This window comes from Rhinoraja longicauda, chromosome 31 (assembly GCF_053455715.1).
Source record: "Rhinoraja longicauda isolate Sanriku21f chromosome 31, sRhiLon1.1, whole genome shotgun sequence".
NCBI classification, from domain to species: domain Eukaryota; kingdom Metazoa; phylum Chordata; class Chondrichthyes; order Rajiformes; family Arhynchobatidae; genus Rhinoraja; species Rhinoraja longicauda.
The window spans coordinates 7555401-7579147 of NC_135983.1; the positions used below are offsets into that span (position 1 = coordinate 7555401).

Genomic DNA, 23747 nt, shown 5'->3' on the forward strand with positions numbered 1-23747 from the left:
CAGAGTTAATGTTTCAGATGAAGGGCTGGAAGGAATCACTTCTAGGATTGACCCAAGGTCTTGACCTGAAACATTTACCCTGTTTTTTTCTCCACAGATGTTGCCTGACCTGTTGTGTGTTTCCATCAATTGCTGTTTTATTTCGGATTCCCAGCAACTGCAGTCTCTGATTTTCATTCACTTAAAACAGATGGTGACTGGTATCATGCTGAGCTCCGTCGCCAACAGAAGAGGTCTTATTCCGCTGAGGTTTCTAATCCATTGCAGGAACACAAAGAAGCTTGTAAGTCCAACTTCAACAAGTTGTCTTTTGGTCTTCGAACGCACATCGACCACAAAGCCACCCAGTGGCTCGGTGCTTCCCTCTGCTGGTACGACTGTGGTGATGCTTCACACTCCTGCAAATTAACACAAGGATCTCAGCATTGCATGGTGTCAAACAGTAAGAAACTAAGTAACAGGAGGAGGCCATTCAGCCCATTGGGGCTGCTGTCCTATTCATTAAGATCATTATTGATCCTCTATTCCATGTCCACTTTCCATAAGACCATACACATAGGACCATAGACATAGGAGCAGAATGTCTGCTCCATCAGGTCTGCTCCACCATTCAATCATGGCTGATCTATTTTCCTCTCTCTACCCCATTCTCCTACTTTCTCACTGTAACCTTTGATGCCCTTACTAATGAAGAACCGATCAATCTCCGCGTTAAAAATACCCAATTACATCCTCCACCGCTGTTTGTGGGAATGAATTCTACAGATCCACCACCCTCCTCATCTCCATTCTGAAGGTGCGTCCTTTTATTCTGAGGCTGTGCCCTCTGATCCTTGACTCTCCTATGACTGGAATCATTCTCTCCACATCCACTCTATCTGGGCCTGCGCTGATACCCAATGCTTGCTCTCCAAATGTCTATGTATCTCAGCTGTGAAATGTACCTATTGCCTGATGTTCCTCAAGCAACTCTTGGGAGAAATGGGGTTCCAACGATTCACAAGCCTCTGTTTTTTAAGATCTTTCTCCCCATCTCCATGGCAGAGAAGAATGGGACTTTAAGCTGGGACTTTAATCCCTGGAGCGCAGGAGGATGAGTGGCATATGGATAGGGTGAATGCAGTCTTTGACCCAGAGTATTGGAATAAAGAACTGGAACTAGAATCAAGAGCTAGAGGACATCACTTCAAGATGAGAGGGGAAAGATCTAATAGGAACCCGAGGGGCAACTTTTTCACACCCAGAAGGTGGTAGGTTTTTGTATTGAGTGCCAGAGGAAATAGTTAAGGCAGGTACTAGATTTTAAATAAATTTGTACCTGGTAATGGATAGGAAAGATTTATGGGGATGTGAGACAAAGGTGGGAAGACCTAAATGGGACATATCATATCATATCATATCATATATCTACAGCCGGAAACAGGCCTTTTCGGCCCTCCAAGTCCGTGCCGCCCAGTGATCCCCGTACATTAACACTATCCTACACCCACTAGGGACAATTTTTACATTTACCCAGCCAATTAACCTACAAACCTGCACGTCTTTGGAGTGTGGGAGGAAACCGAAGATCTCGGAGAAAACCCACGCAGGTCACGGGGAGAACGTACAAACTCCGTACAGTGCAGCACCCGTAGTCAGGATCGAACCTGTGTCTCCGGCGCTGCATTCGCTGTAAAGCAGCAACTCTACCGCTGCGCTACCGTGCCGCCCTTCTTGATCAGCGTGGACTAGGTGGGCCGAAGGGCCTATATCCATTCTCAATAACTGCCAATAAGTCACTCAGAAATAGACATTTCTGCTGCAAGTCTGTGACGTTGGCTCAATTGTTTCCCCTTCTCCATTAATGTAGCTTGGCCTAATTACAAAACATCTTTACCCCTCTCTAAACACCCCACTAACAACCCATCTCCACGGCAGACCTGACCTCACCCTATCAGACGTTGCTTTCTCTCCTCTCCACCTCCCACTCCCTCTGCAACTCAAAGCTAACATTTTTTTTCCCTCTCATTCTCCCAGTTGTGATGAAGGATTTTGGAGCTAAAATGTAAACTGTTTCTCTCTCCACAGATGCTGCCTGACCAGCCGAGAGTTTCCAGCATTTTCTGCCTTTGTCTCATTTTCCCAGTATACTCAGTTCTTTTGATTCTCCTCCTGTCTAAGTTGCCTTTCCAATGCTCCAGTTTACAGTTTTGGGTGGCACTTCCAGGTTCTCTGATATGCTTTCTAAATTTAATTAAACACACAGTTTATTGAAAAGGGAGGGAAAGAGATAACAAGAAACTACAGGGGAGTTATCTTAACATGTCACCTGAGTAATGTTGGAAGCTATTCACAAAGTTGTTATGTTAGGGTACTTTGAATAATTCAAGATATTCAAGAATTCAAGAGAAAGTCAGCATGGTTTTGTGAAAAGGAAATTATGTTGAACGATGATTGTTTAGATCGCATGGGATCCAGGGAGAGCCAGCTAACTGGATGGAGAATTGGCTTCATTGTAAGAAGCAGACAATGATGGTAGAAGGTGTGTAGGAAGGAACTGCAGATGCTGGTTTACACCGAAGATAAACACAAAGTGCTGGAGTAACTCAGCGGGTCAGGCGGTATCTCTGGAGAAAAGGAATATGTGGCGTTTCAGTCTGAAGAAGGGTCTCGACCTGAAAGGTCACCTATTTCATTTCTCCACAGATGTTGCATGACCTGCTAAGTTACTCCAGCATTTTGTGTCTATCTTCGATGATGGTAGAGGGTTGTTTCTTGGACTGGAGAGGTGGGCCTCAGAGATTGGTGTTGGGGCCATTGCTAATGGTCATCTACATCAACAATTTGGATTGGAGCGTACAAGGCATGATTAGTTTTCGTTTTTTTTAGCTTTAGTTTTCAGAGATACGTTGCGGAGACAAGCCCTTTGGCCAACTGAGTCCGCGCTGACCAGCGATCCATGTACACTAACACTATCCTACACACTAGGGACAATTTACAATTTTACCAAAGCCAATTAACCTAAAAACATGTACCCCTTTGGAGTGCGGGAGAAAACCAGAGCACCCGGAGAAAACCCACTCGGACACAGGGAGAACGTACAAACTCCGTACAGACAGCACCGTGGTCAGGATGGAACCCGGGTCTCTGGTTCTGTAAGGGCAACAGTTCTACCGCTGTGCCACCTGTAAGTTTGCAGATGTAAGTTTGCCCTTGTTCCTCTTCTGGATTCTATTTTCTATGCTGAACAATGATCAGGTGGTGTAGGACCTTACTCAATGCGCAGTCATTATCTGCAATTTATCTTCAACCCCCCCCCCCCAGTGGATAGCATCTGTGTTCTCTGGGTTGCCATAGCAAACAATAGCCATGGCCGTGTGTGCTCCATCATAGTAATCCTCCAGATGCTGGCGTGTGAATGCTCATTCAACAATAAGTATTCAGGTGAGAATGGCAAGATTTAATAGGAATCTGAGGGACAGCTTTTTCCACTCAGAGAGTGGTGGGTAAAAGGAATGTGGTGTGGTTGAGGCAGATACAATAACAATATATCCCATATCCCTCCAAACCTTTCCAATCCATGTGCTTGTCCAAATGTTGACAGGTACACAGATAGGAAAGGCTTAGAGGGTATGGGCCAATTGTAGGCAAATGGAGCTAGCTTAAATGGGGCAACTTGGTTGGCATGGACTAGCTGGGCCGAAGGGCCTGTTTCCATGCTGTATGACTCTATGCACAAGCTTAGCAGATCAGAAGTTTACCGTGAGAGAGGGAAGATTTAAGAGGAACCTAAGCAGCCACTTCTTCACTCAAAGCATGGTGGGTATATGGCACGAGCTGCCAGAGGAAGTAGTTGAGGCAAGTACAATAAAAAACATTGAATAGACACTTGAATGGACAGGTACAAGGATTTGAAAGGTTTAGAGGGATATGGGTTAAATGTGGACTAATAGGACTTCGATGGGGCATCTTGGTTAGCATGGACGAGTTGGGCCGAAGGGCTGTGTGTCTCCATGACCACGTGATCACTGTGGTAGCTGGAAGCCGTGCACTTTGCTTTGTCTCAGGTCTCGGGCTGAGCTGTGGCCCTGGGTCATTCCTTCTCCATGCAGCAGCAGCACTGTATCACCACGTACCTGACACTCTGAACGCTGTCAGCTCAATCCCCTAGAAGAGAATTTGTACAACGAAGGTCAACCAAAATAACCCAAAGGCAACACAGTTACTCTCCCACATTACACAGTGTGGCCAAACAAATTGTACCTGCTGTTGCAATTTTAATATAACTAAAACGAAAGGCATTTAACTCTGCGTTTCACACCGTGGACGCTGCCTGACCTGCTGGCCATTGCCTGCATTTGCTGTTAGATTTCTTGCACTAGGGCGGCACGGTGGCGCGGCGGTAGAGTTGCTGCCTTACAGCGAAAGCAGCGCCGGAGACTCAGGTTTGATCCTGACTCTGGGCGCCGTCTGTACGGAGTTTGTACGTTCTCCCCGTGACCTGCATGGGTTTTCTCCGAGATCTTCGGTTTCTTCCCACACTCCAAAGACGCACAGGTATGTAGGTTAATTGACTGGGTAAATGTAAAAATTGTCCCTAGTGTGTGTAGGATAGTGTTAGCGTGCGGGGATCGCTGGGCGGCGCGGACCCGATGGGCCGAAGGGCCTGTTTCCGCGCTGTATATCTAAATCTAAAAATCAAACACTATCACTGGGTACAACTTGCTTCTGAGGGCCCTGTCACTCCGAAGAGGGCCATTTCCCCCGAGCTGGAGAACGCTGGTTGGACATAAATGCAGGCCTTTGTTCATTGTAAACTCATGGCTGATTTTCAATGCAAACTCCTGAGTGTTGAGTGCATTTTCCTTGTGACCCTCAGAGCTATCAGCCTCAGCTGGATGAGCAGGGAAAGAGGCCAAGTTGAAGGTTGACGGCTTCTGACTGGAGACACAAGGAAGTGCAGATGCTGGAATCTTAAATCAAAGTGCTGGAGGAACTTAGCGGGTCAGGCAACATCTGGGCTGGGAATGGATAGGTGAAGTTTAGGGTCGGGACCCTTCTTCTGAAAAGACCTTTCAGTCTGAAGAAGGGCCATGACCCTTCCATTCAGTGTTTGACCCACTGAGCTCCTGCCTATTCCCTCCACAGAGGCTGCCTGACTCGCTAGGTTCCTCCAGCTGTTTTAGAGACGCAGCGTGGAAACAGGCCCTTTTCCCCACACACTAGGGACAATTGAGAGGAGCCAATTAACCTACAAACTCGCGTGTCTTCGAGATGTGCAAGGAAGCCAGAGTACCCAGAGAAAACCCACACGGTCACAGGGTAAATTCTGTAGGGCTGGTAACTTCCTCACATCACCAGGATGTTCATGACCAAAAGTCTCGTTCACCCAGCTGAGTTTGGGATCATTCCTGTCCTATTCCTTCATGTATCCAAGCAGTACTGAATAATGGCCTGAATAACGATGTGGACCATAAATCATCGAGGACAGCTCCTGGTGTTTGATGTTTGTCTGCCTGGGGTGGAATTTTGGAAGTGGAGCGCTATTTGCAACAGGGGCATGTGACAGATCGGCAGGTAATTCGGGAGGAGAAAGTAGTCACCACTCAGGAAAAGGCAACGGGAAATGACGAGTAAGGTAAATGTGAACGCTCCACATCCTGGTGGTACAGCTTTCCCACCCACCAACCCAACTGTTCAATGGAGCCGGGACTCACAGCTTTCCCACCCACCAACCCAACTGTTCAATGGAGCCGGGACTCACAGCTTTCCCACCCACCAACCCAACTGTTCAATGGAGCCGGGACTCACAGCTTTCCCACCCACCAACCCAACTGTTCAATGGAGCCGGGACTCACAGCTTTCCCACCCACCAACCCAACTGTTCAATGGAGCCGGGACTCACAGCTTTCCCACCCACCAACCCAACTGTTCAATGGAGCCGGGACTCACAGCTTTCCCACCCACCAACCCAACTGTTCAATGGAGCCGGGACTCACAGCTTTCCCACCCACCAACCCAACTGTTCAATGGAGCCGGGACTCACAGCTTTCCCACCCACCAACCCAACTGTTCAATGGAGCCGGGACTCACAGCTTTCCCACCCACCAACCCAACTGTTCAATGGAGCCGGGACTCACAGCTTTCCCACCCACCAACCCAACTGTTCAATGGAGCCGGGACTCACAGCTTTCCCACCCACCAACCCAACTGTTCAATGGAGCCGGGACTCACAGCTTTCCCACCCACCAACCCAACTGTTCAATGGAGCCGGGACTCACAGCTCAAAATAGACAATAGACAATAGGTGCAGGAGGGGGCCATTCGGCCCTTCGAGCCAGCACCGCCATTCAATGTGATCATGGCTGATCATTCCCAATCAGTACCCCGTTCCTGCCTTCTCCCCATACCCCTGACTCCGCTATCCTCTATCTAGCTCTCTCTTGAATGCATTCAGAGAATTGGCCTCCACTGCCTTCTGAGGCGGAGAATTCCACAGATTCACAACTCTCTGACTCTGCCCAGAAGTCGTTGTTTCACTAGATCCACTGTCAGCTTCCCCACGCAGGGGAACATTGTAGTTGTGCACAGATGCAGAAAGAGAGAGAGAGAGAGACAGACAGAGACAATGACAGGGATACATTGGGAGTGAGAGTGAGGGGTGGAGATGGGGAAAATGACTCCATTTGTTTGAGGTTTGGCATGACAGGATATTAAACTGTAAATTGTCCACCTGAGCAAACGATGAGACTGAGCGCAAGAAGCAGATGGAGAACTCGAGATTACAACTTCTCCCTCAAGACGAAGGACCTGGTTCTTAACCAGGTAGAGAGGTGGTGCACATCACATGCCTACACATCACATGACATCACATGAGTGACATATTGGCATCTGTCACTCACTGCATTCAGAACATGCATTGGAACTGTGTAAATCTATTGCATCTAATGTGATAATGATTGGATATTTTTAGTGATATTGACTAAGGGACAAAAATTATCCAGTGTTGCAAGAAGATCTCTGTTTTTTTCCAGAACTGAGCTAACGTATCTTTAAAATTAAAAATGAAAATCTGCTGAGACTTTCATCTAATGCCTCACCTGAAAATAGCATCTCCATTAGCTTGCAGCCCAGCGGTATGAACATTGACTTCTCCAACTTTAGATAGTTCCTCTGTCCCTCTCTTCCCCTCCCCCTTCCCAGTTCTCCCTCTATCTTCCTGTCTCCACCTATATCCTTTCTTTGTCCCGCCCCCCTGACATCAGTCTGATGAAGGGTCTCGACCCGAAACGTCGCCCATTCCTTCTCTCCTGAGATGCTGCCTGACCTGCTGAGTTACTCCAGCATGTTGTGAATAAATGCCTCAATCAGATCCGTGGTGTGGGTGGAAATGGTCAAGAGCTTCAAGCTCCGAGGCATAAATATCACCAATGATTTGTCCTGAAGTGACGGTCAGAAAAGCACACTACACCTCAACCTCCTCAGGAGACCAAGAAAGCTTGGCATGTCTCCAACAACTCTTACCAACTTCTACAGAAGCACCAGGGAAAGTGTGCTATTGGGTTACTTCACAGCTTGGTTTGGGACCAGCACTACAAAAGACCACAAGATATTGCAGAGAGTTGTGAATGTAGCCCAGTCCATCACACAGACCACCCTCCCCACCATTGACACCAGCTACACTTCACGCTGACTCGAGAAAGCAGCCAACATAATCAAGGACCTTTCCCACCCAGGCCATTTCCATTTTCTCCACTCTCATTAGACAGAAGATACAAAAGCTTGAAAGCAAGTACCACAAGATTCAGGAACAGCCTCTTCCTTGCTGTTATTAGACCACTGAGCAGTCCTTCCACAGGTTAAGGTGTCATCCCCACCTGCCAATCTGTCTCTCTGCAGTCATGGACTCTTTTCTCTGTAACTGTAATGCTATAATGCTGTAAGACTGCATTCTGTACTTTGGTACTTTTCTCTTTATACTTTCTATAGTACTTGTGCACAGCTTGTAGGAACTGGTCGGAACACTTCACACAACAGGCAACCCCACTCTAATCCTCCAGCCAAAGCCAGGTCATCCCATGGCAGCCTTCTGAACTGCACTCACTATTAAAATGAAAAGCAGCCAAAATGAACTCAGCTATCTGCCACCAACACCACTGTGAAGATGACCAGGTAGGTAGCTTTAGCCCTGTTGCTCGAGGTATGAACTTTGGTTGTGATGTTGGGGGTAACAACCCCTGAATCTTTTCCCAATAATACGAAGCGATCTCTCACAGAGGGTAGGCATTCAGGCACTCCCCTCTTCTCCCATCGGGCAAGAGGTACAGATGTGTGAAAACGCACACCTCATGATTCAGTGGCAGTTTCTTCCCAGCTGTTACCAGGCAACTAAACAACCCTCTCACCAACCAGAGAGCGATCCTGACCTGCCACTAAGTTTAGTATAAGAAAATAACTGCAGATGCTGGTACAAATCGATTTATTCACAAAATGCTGGAGTAACTCAGCAGGTCAGGCAGCATCTCGGGAGAGAAGGAATGGGTGACGTTTCGGGTCGAGACCCTTCTTCAGACTGATGTCAGGGGGGCGGGTCTGATGCCATTTACTTCATTGGAAACCCTCGGACTATCTTTACTCTGACTTTACCGGATTTTATTTTGCACTAAACATTACTCCCTTTGCCTGCATCTCTACACTGTGGACGGCTTGATTGGAATAATGTGGTGTTTTTCTGCTAATTAGACAGCACCCAACAACAAAAAGCTTTTCATGGTACGTTGGTACACGTGACAATGACCTAAACTAAGCATTTGAAAGGTAGATCCTCCGACTGAGCGGCCCTCCCTCGGCACTGCATTCCAACCTGTGTCTGAATTAGTGGAAACCAATCGATGGTTTCTGTTCACTGCCAGGACGGTGTAAGAAAAGGAACTTCTAAAACCTTGCAAGTAGCACAAAGGAGAAACTAGTTTAACGACTTTGCCAACGGATAGGATTGCAGTGCTGTGCCACTCAGCGATAAAAGGAATACCGTATGTGAAAGCAGTGAAGTTGCACATGTCGATCTGGTTCTCGGCTGTGTCAGATTACAATGATCAGTTTGGAGGTCAGTGTGGCATTTCATCAACACTCATCTACAGAGTGCTGAAGCTGATCCTCGCGTGGATGGCAGGTCTGATGTGAATGACATTTGGTTCCCGTACAGCTCTAACAAGTGGGGTTAACGGCGTGCGGCTGTTACAGGGAGAATTAACGCTCCAAGCAGGAGGTCAATAATGAATTTGCACCCGTCCGGTCCGGACCTTCGGACAATTCCGGGATTCACGTTTCCAAAAACCAGCCTTTTAATGATCCATCGTGACACGTTTGATCATTAGTCTGACTCGCATCTACTTTAGGTTATGTTTAAGTCCACAAAATGAGATCTGCTAATAGGTTGTAAAGCCAGTGCAGGGCTTGCAATGCCTCTTGAAATTGATCTTTGTGGATCACAACTGAATTTGGAATTGTTTGACATTTTAAAAGAAGCTTCATATGATGCTGACGAATCATTAACGCAGAACTCGGGGTCACAGTGGCGCAGCTGATAGAGCTGATGGCTCACAGCTCCAGAGGCCCAGTTCGCCCTTGACCTCGGGTGCTGCCTTTGTGGAGTTTGTACGTTCTCCGTACGACCGGGTGGGTTTCCTCCGGGTGCTCCGGTTTCCTCTCACATCCAAAGATGTGTGGGTTTGTAGGTGACAACAAAGCTGTGTGGTACATTGGGCTCTGTAAATTGTGCAAGACAAGCAAACATCCTAAACAGGTCTTGGCATGTTAAGTAATCACACACAGATCCAGCACAGACTGTTCCGACCTCACTAAATCTGGGCTAATATTTTCTCTATTTTTGTAACAAATTCACACAGCACTTTCATGGGGTGAGGCAATCCAAAGTGCGTTGCAGGAGCGGAATCAAACAAAGAACGACATTGTGCCATTTCTCCTCAAATCTCCCGATATTAGGACAAGTTATTAAGTGCTTGCATATGAAGAGGAAAAAGAAAGGTTTAGAGCGGGAATTTCAAAACTCAGCTCGGAGTGTAGTTGCCAAGGGTGTAGTGATTAAATATGCCTACAATTCGTTTTGTTTAGTTTAGTTTGGAGATGCTGCATGTAAACAGGCCCTTCAGCCCATCGAGTCCATGCCGACCATCGATCACCTGTTCACATTGTTTTATGTTATCCCACATTCGTTGCCATTCCCAAAACACTGCAGACAATTTACAGCAGCAAATTACCCCACAAACCCGTACATCTTAGGGATGTGGAAGAAAACTGGAGTACCAAGCCCATGTCATCACAGGGAGAACGTGCAAACTCAAAGACAATAGGTGCAGGAGGAGGCCATTTGGCCCTTCGAGCCAGCACCGCCATTCAATGTGATCATGGCTGATCATTCTCAATCAGTACCCTGTTCCTGCCTTCTCCCCATACCCCCTGACTCCGCTATCCTTAAGAGCTCTATCCAGCTCTCTCTTGAATGCATTCAGAGAATTGGCCTCCACTGCCTTCTGAGGCAGAGAATTCCACAGATTTACAACTCTCTGACTGAAAAGGTTTTTCCTCATCTCCGTTCTAAATAACAGTATAACAGTATAACAGTATAACAGAGCTTTATTTGTCATTCGATACCGAGGTACCGAACGAAACTACATAGCAGTCATACAAAAAAAGAACACAAGACACATGACCCCAACACAAACATCCATCACAGTGACTCCAAACACCCCCTCACTGTGATGGAGGCAACAAAACTTCCACTCTCTTCCCCACGCCCACGGACAGACAGCTCGTCCCCGACCGACCCGCACAGTCCCCGCAAGGGGATGGAAGTCCCCGCGGCCGAGTCGCACCGGGTGCTGAAACGTCTCGCGGTAATGGCCTACCCCTTATTCTTAAACTGTGGCCCCTGGTTCTGGACTCCCCCAACATTGGGAACATGTTTCCTGCCTCTAACGTGTCCAACCCCTTAATAATCTTATATGTTTCGATAAGATCCCCTCTCATCCTTCTAAATTCCAGTGTATACAAGCCTAGTCGCTCCAGTCTTTCAACATATGACAGTCCCGCCATTCCGGGAATTAACCTAGTAAACCTACGCCCTCAATAGCAAGAATATCCTTCCTCAAATTTGGAGACCAAAACTGCACACAGTACTCCAGGTGCGGTCTCACTAGGGCCTTGTACAATTGCAGAAGGACCTCTTTGCTCCGATACTCAACTCCTCTTGTTATGAAGGCCAACATTCCATTGGCTTTCTTCACTGCCTGCTGTACCTGCATGCCTCCTTTCAGTGACTGATGCACTAGGACACCCAGATCTCGTTGTACATCCCCTTTTCCTAACTTGACACCATTCAGATAATAATCTGCCTTCCTATTCTTACCACCAAAGTGGATAACCTCACACTTATCCACATTAAACTGCATCTGCCATGCATCCGTCCACTCACACAACCTGTCCAAGTCACACTGCAGCCTCATAGCATCTTCCTCACAGTTCACACTGCCACCCAGCTTTGTATCATCTGCAAATTTGCTAATGGTACTTTTAATCCCTTCATCCAAGTCATTAATGTATATTGTAAATAGCTGCGGTCCCAGCACCGAGCCTTGCGGTACCCCACTAGTCACTGCCTGCCATTCTGAAAGGGACCCATTTATCCCCACTCTTTGCTTTCTGTCTGTCAACCAATTTTCTATCCATGTCAGTACCCTACCTCCAATACCATGTGCTCTAATTTTGCCCACTAATCTCCTATGTGGGACCCTGTCGAAGGCTTTCTGAAAGTCGAGGTACACCACATCCACCGGCTCTCCCCTGTCAATTTTCCTAGTTACATCCTCAAAAATTCCAGAAGATTAGTCGAGCATGATTTTTCCTTCGTAAATCGATGCTGACTCGGAACGATCCTGTTACTGCTATCCAAATGCTCCACAATTTCGTCTTTTATAATTGACTCCAGCATCTTCCCCACCACTGATGTCAGACTAACTGGTCTATAATTTCCCATTTTCTCTCTCCCTCCTTTCTTAAAAAGTGGGATAACATTAGCTACCCTCCAATCCACAGGAACTGATCCTGAATCTATAGAACATTGGAAAATGATCACCAATGCGTCTACAATTTCTAGAGCCACCTCCTTAAGTACCCTGGAATGCAGACCATCAGGCCCCGGGGATTTATCAGCCTTCAGTCTCATCAGTCTACCCAACACCATTTCCTGTCTAATGTGGATTTCCTTCAGTTCCTCCGTCACCCTAGGATCTCTGGCCACTAGAACATCTGGGAGATTGTTTGTATCTTCCTTAGTAAAGACAGATCCAAAGTACCGGTTCAACTCGTCTGCCATTTCCTTGTTCCCCAAATAAATTCCCCTGCTTCTGTCTTCAAGGGACCCACATTTGCCTTGACCATTTTTTTCCCTCTTTACATACCTAAAAAAGCTTTTACTATCCTCCTTTATATTATTGGCTAGCTTACCCTCGTACCTCATCTTTCCTCCCCGTATTGCCTTTTCAGTTATCTTCTGTTGCTCTTTAAAAGAGTCCCAATCCTCTGGCTTCCCACTCTCCTTTGCTATGTTATACTTCTCTTTTATTTTTATGCTGTCCTTGACTTCACTTGTCAGCCACGGGTGCCTCTTACTCCCCTTAGAATCTTTCCTCCTCTGGGATAAATTGATCCTGCAACTTCTGCATTATTCCCAGGAATACCTGCCATTGCTGTTCCACCGTCTTCCCTGCTAGGGCCTCCTTCCAATCAATTCTGGCCAGCTCCTGCCTCATGCCTCTGTAATCCCCTTTGCTATACTGTAATACTGACACTTCTGATTTTCCCTTCTCCCTCTCAATTTGTAGAGTAAAACTTATCATATTGTGGTCACTGCCTCCTAATGGCTCTTTTACCTCGAGTCCCCTTATCAGATCAGGTTCATTACACAACACTTGCACAGTGTTGTGTAACTTGTACAGTGTTGTGTAACCAACTCCACACAGACAGCGGCCAAAGTCAGGATAGAACCCGGGTCTCTGAGGATGTGAGGCAACGACTCTACCAGCTGCTCTCCTGCTAAAAGGCAGGAATGGGAGAGATTACACAGGTGTGAAGGATTGAGATAATTTGATACCGTTAATATCGCCAGGAACCATGCAGAATGGGTTTGTGTGAATAGGAAAGTCGGGATAACCGGATATTGCGCAAGTTGCCTGGGATGGAGAGTTTCAGCGGCGTGGACAGACTGGAGATGCTGGGTCACTTTTCCCTGGAATGGAAGAGTTTAAGAGGGAACATAATCAAGGTGAGAGGGTAGAGCGCAGGATTTTTCCCCCACATCAGAGGTAGATAAACCTGAAGGACATAGATTCAAGGTTAAGGGTGAGAGGTTCAGAGGGGATTCAATGGGGACCTTCTTCACGGTGAGAGTGGTGAGCACCCGGAGCACACGGCTGGAAGAGTGATAGGGTCAGAGTTGCTGACACCATTTAAGAAATGTCAAGATGAGAACGAACCACTGGTCTTTCGAAGGCTATGGGCTTGGAGCTGGAAGATATGATGAATACAGATCATCATGGATTGGCCTATTTCAGCGCTGTATGGCCCTGTGACGGTGTGAGGTAGGACAGGGGCAGTAGGACTTTGGTTGCAGGAAGTAGAATGAGGAACCCACTCGGAAGTGGCAATCGATTCTGGAGATAACAAAAGCATGGATGATGGGGGTCAATGGATGAAGGCACGGATGATGGTGTCAGCAGCGGTGGAAACTGGTGGATGTTCTGCAGGTGGAAACTTGCACGAGGATGCTGCCAGGACTCGAGGGTGTGAGCTACAGGGAGAGGTTGAGCAGGATGGGTCTCTATTCCACGGAGCGCAGGAGGATGAGGGGAGATCTTATAGAGTTATATACAAAATCATGAGAGGAATAGATCGGGTAGATGCACAGAGTCTTTTGCCCAGAGTAGGGGCATCGAGGACCAGAGGACATAGGTTCAAGGTGAAGGGGAAAAGATTTAATAGGAATCCGGGGGGTAACTTTTTCACACAAAGGGTGGTGGGTGTATGGAACAAGCTGCCAGAGGAGGTAGTTGAGGCTGGGACTATCCCATCGTTTAACAAACAGTTAGACAGGTACATGGATAGGACAGGTTTGGAGGGATATGGACCAAGCGCAGGCAAGTGGGACTAGTGTAGCTGTGACATTGTTGGCCGGTGTGGGCGAGTTGGGCAGAAGGGCCTGTCTCCATACTGTATCACTCTATATGACTCTATGACTCCATGAAAGTATACCCCAGTGACTGTGGGAAGTCACCTTGAGTTCCAAGTTGTGTACAGTTTGGTTCAATCTCCAACTAACGTCAGGGAGAGTGATGGAACCAATGGGCAGGGAATGGGCACAGTCGATGAGATCCCATTGATGAAGAGACGGATGGTGGGAATTTTGCCCTGGTTACCAACACTGTTTCCATTGAAACTGAAGTCTGAAGAAGGGTCTCGACCCGAAACGTCACCCATTCTTTCTCTCCTGAGATGCTGCCTGACCTGCTGAGTTACTCCAGCATTTTGTGAATAAATACCTTCGAACTGTTTCCATGAAATCAGGCTACGCATTTTAAACCAATATGAAAATTCAACTCAATTTTTTTAACTCCCAAATAGAACTACATCATGTCTTCTGGGCTGTTATGCTCAATGGCAGGAACGAGAAGATCGAAACAGTTAAAACTGATGGAAAAGAACAAATTCAGAGTACTTCCACAGATGCTGCCTGGCCCACTGAGTTCCTCCAGCTATTTGATTTTTTGCTCCAGATTTGGGCATCAGCAGTGTCTGAGTTAAAAACGGAAATTGCTGGAAATACGCGGCTGGTCGTGCAGCATCTGTGGGGAGGGAAAGGGAGCTCATGTTCCAGGTGGCTCTTTGTCAGGGTGGCTCCTTCAATGGTGTGGAGGAGAGCACTGTGCAAACTGATTCATCGCTGCTTAAATTATTTCAGTGCGTGAACAATCCTCAATCTTTAGCTGATTATTCAAAAGTATTTTGTTTGTTGAAGAAAAGATGGGAACTGAGTCTTTTTTGAACGATGGAGGGAAAGAGCAGGACATGTTGCTTAGAAATGGTAATCTGGTGAAATTGAGCCGACATTAGAGCAGATGGGCAACATGTTCCGGGTGCAATTCACTTGCTGCCGATTCGCACTTAAATCATCATTTCAAGCAGATCGGCTTGGTGATTGAAACATAACATCCATGGACAATGCATTGGCTATGGATCATTCACAACCTGGAACACGATAACCTTTTGTGATCAGATAATCCTCCCCACTTGTTTATGGTCAGCTGGATCCAGCTTGAAATTGCTTTAGTTACAGGTGAACTCGGGAAGTGATGTGCTGAAAGTGAACTTCAGATGCTAGTTTTTAACCGAAGATTAACACAAAGTGCTGGAGTAACTCAACAGGTCAGGCAGCATCTCTGGAGAAAAAGAATGGGTGACATTTCGGGTCAGGACCCTTCTTCAGGCTGAAAGGAGAGGGAAGGTAAGAAAAGGCCTTTCTCCAGAGATGCTGCCCGACCCGCTGAGTTACTCCAGCACTTTGTGTCTATCTTTAGGAAGTTATGTTGCAGCTTTATGGCCTTTGGTTAGGCTTTACCTGGATGATGTCTGCAATAAAGGGTATTGCTGTAAGGAAAGGTTTTGGACAAAATTGCATTGTTTTCTCTGGAACGTTGGAGGTTGAAGAGAGACCTGATAGAAGTTTCTAAAATTATAAGAGACATAAATAGACATAGGATAGACACTCAGAATGTCTTGCCCAAGGTGGAAATGCCAAAGACTAAAGGGCATAGGTAGTATGGTCATTAGACTCTCCTCCTGGATGGTATATCACTGCACTCCCTCCACCAGTGGGCCGGTGCTGCCAGTGGCACTGGATGTATCCAGGGAAGGTGTGGCACATGGTCCACGAGCAGGACTACATCAGGCTGTGGTTTAACCCGTCTGGGGCATGTATCTTATCTGTCAGTACTTCCCAAGGCCCTCTGGGCTGGTAGTCATAACACAAAGACTACTTTGTTGATCACCCATACCATTCACAGAGCTGAACCGTAATCTCCCCATAATAAATATTTTAATCTTCTGTCACTAAGCAATACCATTAAGAACTGGCAGAGCAGGAAGGTACAGGAGATGCAGGTTACTGATCGATGGTACAGATAATGGCATGATCAAGTGACATGAATCAAAATAACCAACATCTTCAATGCACTGTAGGTTACATGACAACTGTGGATGTCAGTATTAGAAGCACCTTGCTATAAATCTGCGCAGCAAGATATTTCAATTTTAACTTTAATTTTCATTCCACTGTTACTTTTTCTATCAACGCCAGTGGGTCTAACTCTATTCCATGGGTGAAATGTGCACAGCGATAGACAATAGACAATAGACAATTGGTGCAGGAGGAGGCCATTCGGCCCTTTGAGCCAGCACCGCCATTCAATGTGATCATGGGTGATCATTCTCAATCAGTACCCCGTTCCTGCCTTCTCCCCATACCCCCTGACTCCGCTAACCCTTAAGAGCTCTATCCAGCTCTCTCTTGGATGCATTCAGAGAATTGGCCTCCACTGCCTTCTGAGGCAGTGAATTCCACAGATTCACAACTCTCTGACTGAAAAAGTTTTTCCTCATCTCAGTTCTAAATGACCTACCCCTTATTCTTAAACTGTGGCCCCTTGTTCTGGACTCCCCCAACATTGGGAACATGTTTCCTGCCTCTAACGTGTCCAACCCCTTAATAATCTTATACGTTTCGATAAGATCTCCTCTCATCCTTCTAAATTCCAGTGTATACAAGCGATGTACTGATAGCACTGACAACGATGCACGGCGGCGCGGCGGTAGAGTTGCTGCCTTGCAGCGCCAGAGACACGGGTCTCTGGCTACGGGTGCTGTCTGTACGTTCTCCCCGTGACCGCGTGGATTTTCTCCAGGTGCTCCGATTTCCTCCCACACTCCAAAGACGTACAGGTTTGTAGGTGAATTGGCTTCAGTAAAAAATAGTAACTTGTCCCTCGTGTGTAGGATAGTGCTAGTTTACTGGTCGGCACAGACTTGGTTGGCTGAGGGGCCTGTTTCCATGCAGTATTTATTAATTTATTTTTATTTTTTCATATTTCAGATACAGCGCGGAAACAGGCCTTTTCGGCCCACCAAGTCCGCGCCGCCCAGTGATCCCCGCACATTAACACTATCCTACACACACTAAGGACAATTTTTTAAAAACATTTTACCCAGTCAATTAACCTACATACCTGTACGTCTTTGGAGTGTGGGAGGAAACCGAAGATCTCGGAGAAAACCCACGCAGGTCACGGGGAGAACGTACAAACTCCTTACAGACAGCACCCGTAGTCAGGATCGAACCTGAGTCTCCGGCGCTGCATTCGCTGTAAAGCAGCAACTCTACCGTTGCGCCACCATACCTCTGAACTAAACTAAAGTATTGGTTGCTGGAGGAACTGAATGTTCGGGGCAGTGGGAAAGCCACCAGTCAAACAGACTGCTTTAACCCGGGCGGTGTCAAGCTTCGTGAGAGATGTTAACGCTGCCCTCAACCAAAGATACTAGAGGAACAAGATGGACCGCTCCGTTGTAATCGCCTATACTGAAGTGTAGTACGCAAAGGAGCCATTTTAGTAAGCAGAACCCGCCGTCCGTGATGCCTCTCGCAGTGTAATCCGTGTTTTGGGGGAACAGTATGTGTGATGATACCATCAAAATGCAGAATATATCTCATCTATCAATTCACAGATTTTTGTTATTTATCGTTTTAAATGTTTCCGCAAAAGTTTCTGCCTACTAAAATGGCGTCATGACATGCTACGGTTTTTAGGGTCGAGTCATCTATCTTGTTCCTCTAGTATCTTTGCCCTGAACCAAGTGGAGTGTTCTGTCAGTCTCCTGCTCAGTGCCTTGCAGGTGCTGGAAGGGCCTTTGGGGTGGAAGGAGGTGAGTTATTCTCTGCTGAATCTCCAGGTTCTGGTCTGCTCTTGGCCAATGCTGCAGTGTCAGACCTGCCATTTATTAAAGGAATCTATTACTCCTGACTGAACAGCACGCAACAAACAGCGTTTCACTGTACATGTGACAATAAACTAAACTGAACTAAACCAAACTACTCCTGTCTCAGCTGTGTGGAAAAGACTACACGTAACTCTGTAAAAGCCAGGGTGTTCTCCAGGCTAAAACTGGGTTCACCAAGCAGATTATAAGTCTCATGCTGGAACTGTGCTGATCATAAAATTGTTGATAGCAACAAGTAAGTTCATTGGTTCACAAGTTATCGGAGCAGAATTAGGCCATTCGGCCCATCAGGTCTACTCTGCCCTTCAGTCATGGCTGATCTATCTCTCCCTCTCAACCCCATTCTCCTGCCTTCCCCTCATAACCCCTGACACCTGTACTAAACAAGAAGCTATCAATCTCCGCCTTGAAAATATCCATTGATTTGGCCTCCACAACCTTCTGTGGCAATGAAGTCCACAGATTCACCACCCACTTTGGTCAACGTGGGTTGTTTTTAAATGTGCTATACAAATAAAATTGACTTGACTTGACTTGACATGTACTATAAACTGTGATGCAGGTGGACACAGACCAAAGGACACATTGGCCCCGACTAATGTAAAGCAAAGATGCCTCGGGTCAGTTGTACAGAACTATTCCTAATTGTGGATGTGATGCTGAGAGAGGGGGATATAAGAAAATAACTGCAGATGCTGGTACAAATCAAAGGTATTTATTCACAAAATGCTGGAGTAACTCAGCAGGTCAGGCAGCATCTCAGGAGAGAAGGAATGGGTGACGTTTCGGGTCGAGACCCTTCTTCAGAGGGGGAGGTTGACTCTGACCTGGGAAGTGACTGACCTGAGGTCAACACCACATTTACCTGAAGAAGGGCCTCAGCCCGAAACGTCACCCATTCCTTTTCTCCGGAGATGCTGCATGTCCCGCTGAGTTACTCCAGCATTTAAGTGTCTGCCTTTGGTGAAAACCAGCATCTGCAGTTCCTTCCTACACATTAACCCTCCGTGATGCAAATTGGTCAAATCTTGTTTACCCACTTCCTCGGTTGCCTCACGTTTTTCTGCACATTCTTCTCTCATCAAGCTACCCAACCTGACCTTAACTCCCGACTCACTTGCCCTGGAAACGCGCTGCCTGACAGATTCCTCTCCGCCGCTGGGCATTCGGTGAAAACGTTCCTGCCGCCATCATGACCAGTGTCCTGACAGCTGCTCTGAGGAGCTGCAGGGACATAGAAACCTTGGGTGGTCGGACCCAATGCTCCTCTGTCACACTTCTCCTCACTTGGAGGACCTATTTGGACTTGCCATTACCAGTGCTTTCTCTGTACACATAAAGTGTACGCACAATTAATAAACATACCTGTCCCGAAAATAAAATAATAACGTTTAACTTCTTAGAGTTGCCGGTACACTGTACCATCACAGTAAAGGCAGGCGCTGTCCACAGCAGACTGTTCTTACACGCTCAGCTGCTTCTACGGAGTGTGTTGGTGTGAACATGGCTTGCCTGATTTAAACAGGTATCACTATTAGCATGTGGCAAATCACCACTGAAGCTGTAACGCGAAGTTTCCTGTGGAGGATTTAATTGCAGCAATAACTAGATATGGAGGAGGTGTAGTTAAATACTTCTTATGTGTCCATTGTGTTGTGGTGTCAATTGTCGGCTAACAGCACACGGGCATAACAAAACCTGGCAGACATCCAGTGCCCCTAGTGAGACATCCCTTGTGCTTTTCAGCATAGTTATCAAACAAATCCCACGCAGACAGCACCCCAAGATGAGGAAAAATGTGAATATCTGGCACCGTGAGACAGCAGCTCTGGCAGCTGTGCCTCTGTGCCAGCCAACAAATTGATATTGAAATGGGTGGCTTTCTAGGCCTTCCCTGGGGGTGGTTAACAATCAACTTCATTTATGGAACAGGACACTAACTTTGCATTTGCATAGGCACGGTGGCCTACTGGTAGAGTTGCTGCCTTGCCTCACAGTGCCAGAGACCCTGGTTCGATCCTGACTACGGGTGCTGTCTGTACAGAGTTTGTACGTGACCTGTGTGGGTTTCCTCCGAGATCTTTGATTTCCTCCCATACTCCAAAGACGTGCAGGTTTGTAGGTTAATTGGCTCGGTATAAATGTAAAATTGTCCTTGGTGTGTGTGGAATAAGTGTTAATGTGCGGGGATCGCTGGTCGGAGTGGACTCGGTGGGCCGAAGGGCCTGTTTCCGTGAAGTATCTCTAAACTAAACTAAATTTAATGAACTTCCTTATGGTCTGTTCCCCTTTACTTGATCAACTAACTCAATAAACAATAGACAATAGGTGCAGGAGGAGGCCATTCGGCCCTTTGAGCCAGCACCGCCATTCAATGTGATTATGGCTGATCATTCTCAATCAGTACCCCGTTCCTGCCTTCTCCCCATACCCCCTGACTCCGCTATCCTTAAGAGCTCTATCCAGCTCTCTCTTGAATGCATTCAGAGAATTGGCCTCCACTGCCTTCTGAGGCAGAGAATTCCACAGATTCACAACTCTCTGACTGAAAAAGTTTTTCCTCATCTCAGTTCTAAATGGCCTACCCCTTATTCTTAAACTATGGCCCCTTGTTCTGGACTCCCCCAACATTGGGAACATGTTTCCTGCCTCTAACGTGTCCAACCCCTTAATAATCTTATACGTTTCAAGAAGATCTCCTCTCATCCTTCTAAATTCCAGTGTATACAAGCCTAGTCGCTCCAGTCTTTCAACATATGACAGTCCCGCCATTACGGGAATTAACCTAGTAAACCTACGCTGCACGCCCTCAATAGCAAACTCTTTGTATAAATGAAAACAGCCCCACGCTCTGAGAAGGTTCTGAGGTAATTCGTGGTATGTTACATTGTTAGAATTTTGGTCTTGTCAAGCCACTTCAAATTAAAAATAGAATTGCTAAAATAAAACCACATGAATGGCTACTAAAATAGCTTTGAGGTATGACAGTCACTAGCTCTGGATGTGAATTAGTGCATTACAATAGCAACAACCTGGACAGAGAAGGCAGGATAAAGTCCTTGAAGGAAACGTGTCGCAAGGAGCAGATTTTGCCCTCAAAGCCAGCTTGGAAATAAAACAACACTGTTGTGCTCTGCCTCACAGGGAAAGCCTGACCTATTCCTATTACCTAATGAGCTGCCATTTTAGACTTTGCAATAAAAGGAAGCACTTGAAGAACGTCAGCTCTGATGGTGATTAGTGGCACTTCCATAAGGTGTGGTGCAGATCAATATTGTTCAATTTCTTGGACGGATACAAGGTGTTAGGGCCCGATCCACACCATTACCAAGTGTTATTGGCCCAAACAACATAATTGACACCCTAGGTGGGGCGATATTGAGCAACTTCGAAGAGCCACATGTCAAGGAAGAGGAAACCACAAGGATAGACCTCTGGACTCTCTCTGGACTGTATCTCCATCAGTGATGCAACGTCTCTGGCGATTAACCTTCCCTGTGCTCCTCTCCACCTTTGAAGGGACCTGCAGGAGGCTCTGTCACAAAAGGGCAGCCAGCATCGTCAGAGACGCAAACCACCCTGGTCACCATCTCATTTCACTCCGAACATCGGGAAGAGGGTGCAGGATTCTGAAAACCATGACCACCAGGTTCACAAACAGCTTCTTCGCAACAACCACTTGAACACTGTACAGCACGCATCTCAACTACGAATGATGGAATGTCTTTGGTTGCACTAAACATTTAGCTTTATTTTCACTAGAAATGTGGCTATTAAAGTATTGAACTTTTGTTTATTCTATACGATCCATGTGTATTGTGTTAAGCTGCTTCATCGTCCTGTTCTCTGCACCTGTGACAATTAAACACCCTTGACTCTAAGACAGAATTAGAAAAAAAAAGCTCCATGCAACTGTGCCCCAGAATTAAAGTGTTGCAGAAACTATCATTGCTGAACAGGAACTTTCCTGGCTACAGTCACTTGAATTCTGCCGCCCTCCCCCTCTACAGCCTCTCTGCTCTTGGCATCCTGCACACTGGATCAGTCTACTTTGATTAACTGCTGACTGGACACAGCCGTCCAGTCTCAACGCCATTCAACAACTTCAGATAATGCTCTGTCAATCCTATCAGCACTCCTCACCCCCCCACCCCACCCTCACCCCCCACCCTCACCCCCACCCTCACCCCCACCCTCCACCCTCACCCCCACCCTCACCCCCACCCTTACCCTCAAACCCACCCTCCACCCTCACCCTCACCCTCCACCCTCACCCCCACCCTCACCCCCCACCCTCACCCCCACCCTCACCCCCACCCTCACCCGCACCCTTACCCTCAAACCCACCCTCCACCCTCACTCCCACCCTCACCATCACCCCCAACCCCATCCTCACCCTTACCCCCATCCCCACGCTCACCCCCACCCCCAACCCCACCCTCACCCTTACCCTCACCCTCACCCCCACCCTCACCCCCACCCTCACCCGCACCCTTACCCTCAAACCCACCCTCCACCCTCACTCCCACCCTCACCCCCACCCACCACCCCCACCTTCACCCTCGCCCTCACCCTCACCCCCACCCCCACCCTCACCACCACCCTCACCCCCACCCTTACCCTCAAACCCACCCTCCACCCTCACCCCCACCCTCACCCCCACCCACACCTTCACCCTCGCCCTCACCCTCGCCCCCACCCTCACCCCCACCACCACCCTCACCCCCACCCTTACCCTCAAACCCACCCTCCACCCTCACCCCCACCCTCACCCCCAACCCCACCCTGACTCCCACCCTCACCCCCACCCTTACCCTCAAACCCACCCTCCACCCTCACTCCCACCCTCACCATCACCCCCAACCCCACCCTCGCCCTTACCCTCACCCTCACTCCCACCCTCACCCCCACCCACCACCCCCACCCACCACCCCCACCTTCACCCTCGCCCTCACCCTCGCCCCCACCCTCACCCCCACCACCACCCTCACCCCCACCCTTACCCTCAAACCCACCCTCCACCCCCACCCTCACCCTCAAACCCACCCTCCACCCTGACTCCCACCCTCACCCTGACTCCCACCCTCACCCCTGCCCTCACCCTCACCCTCACCCTCACCCCCCACCCCACTAACACAACAATGGCAACAGTGCCTGTAAAATACTTTGACATCTCGAGGCTTAAAAGGCACAGTAGGCAACAGAATTGTCCTTTGACATTATATAACTATCACCAACAACTTGTCCTGGACCACCCGTATTGAAGCAATGGCCAAGAAAGTACACCGACACTTCTACTTCCTTAGGTTTAGGAAGTGTGGCATGTCCCCAACAACTCTCACCAACTTCTACAGATGCGCTGTAGAAAGCACTTTATCAGGATGCATCACAGCCTGGTTTGGGAACAGCTCCATCCAAGACCGCATGAAATTGCAGAAAATTGTGGACACAGCCCAGACCATCACACAACCCGACCTTTCTTCCATTGACTTCATTTACAACTCACGCTGCCTCGGCAAGGCCAGCAGCATAATCAAGGAGGAGTCACACTCTACGGCCACTCCCTCTTCTCCCCTCTCCCATCTTCTCCCCTCTCCCAGATTCAGGGACAGTTTCTTCCCAGCTGTTATCAGGCAACTGAA

At 47.7% G+C, this 23747-nt stretch overlaps 1 protein-coding gene across 1 annotated transcript in view; it reads right to left on the bottom strand.

The window, feature by feature from the left end:
• LOC144608340 (adhesion G protein-coupled receptor D2-like) overlaps nucleotides 1-23747 on the bottom strand; it is a 109162-nt gene that overhangs the window by 4877 nt on the left and 80538 nt on the right. Inside the window, exon 25 of the mRNA XM_078426006.1 lies at nucleotides 79-398. Coding sequence (XP_078282132.1) covers nucleotides 237-398 — 162 coding nt within the window. The 3' untranslated portion in view covers nucleotides 79-236. The remainder of the gene's footprint in view (nucleotides 1-78; nucleotides 399-23747) is intronic.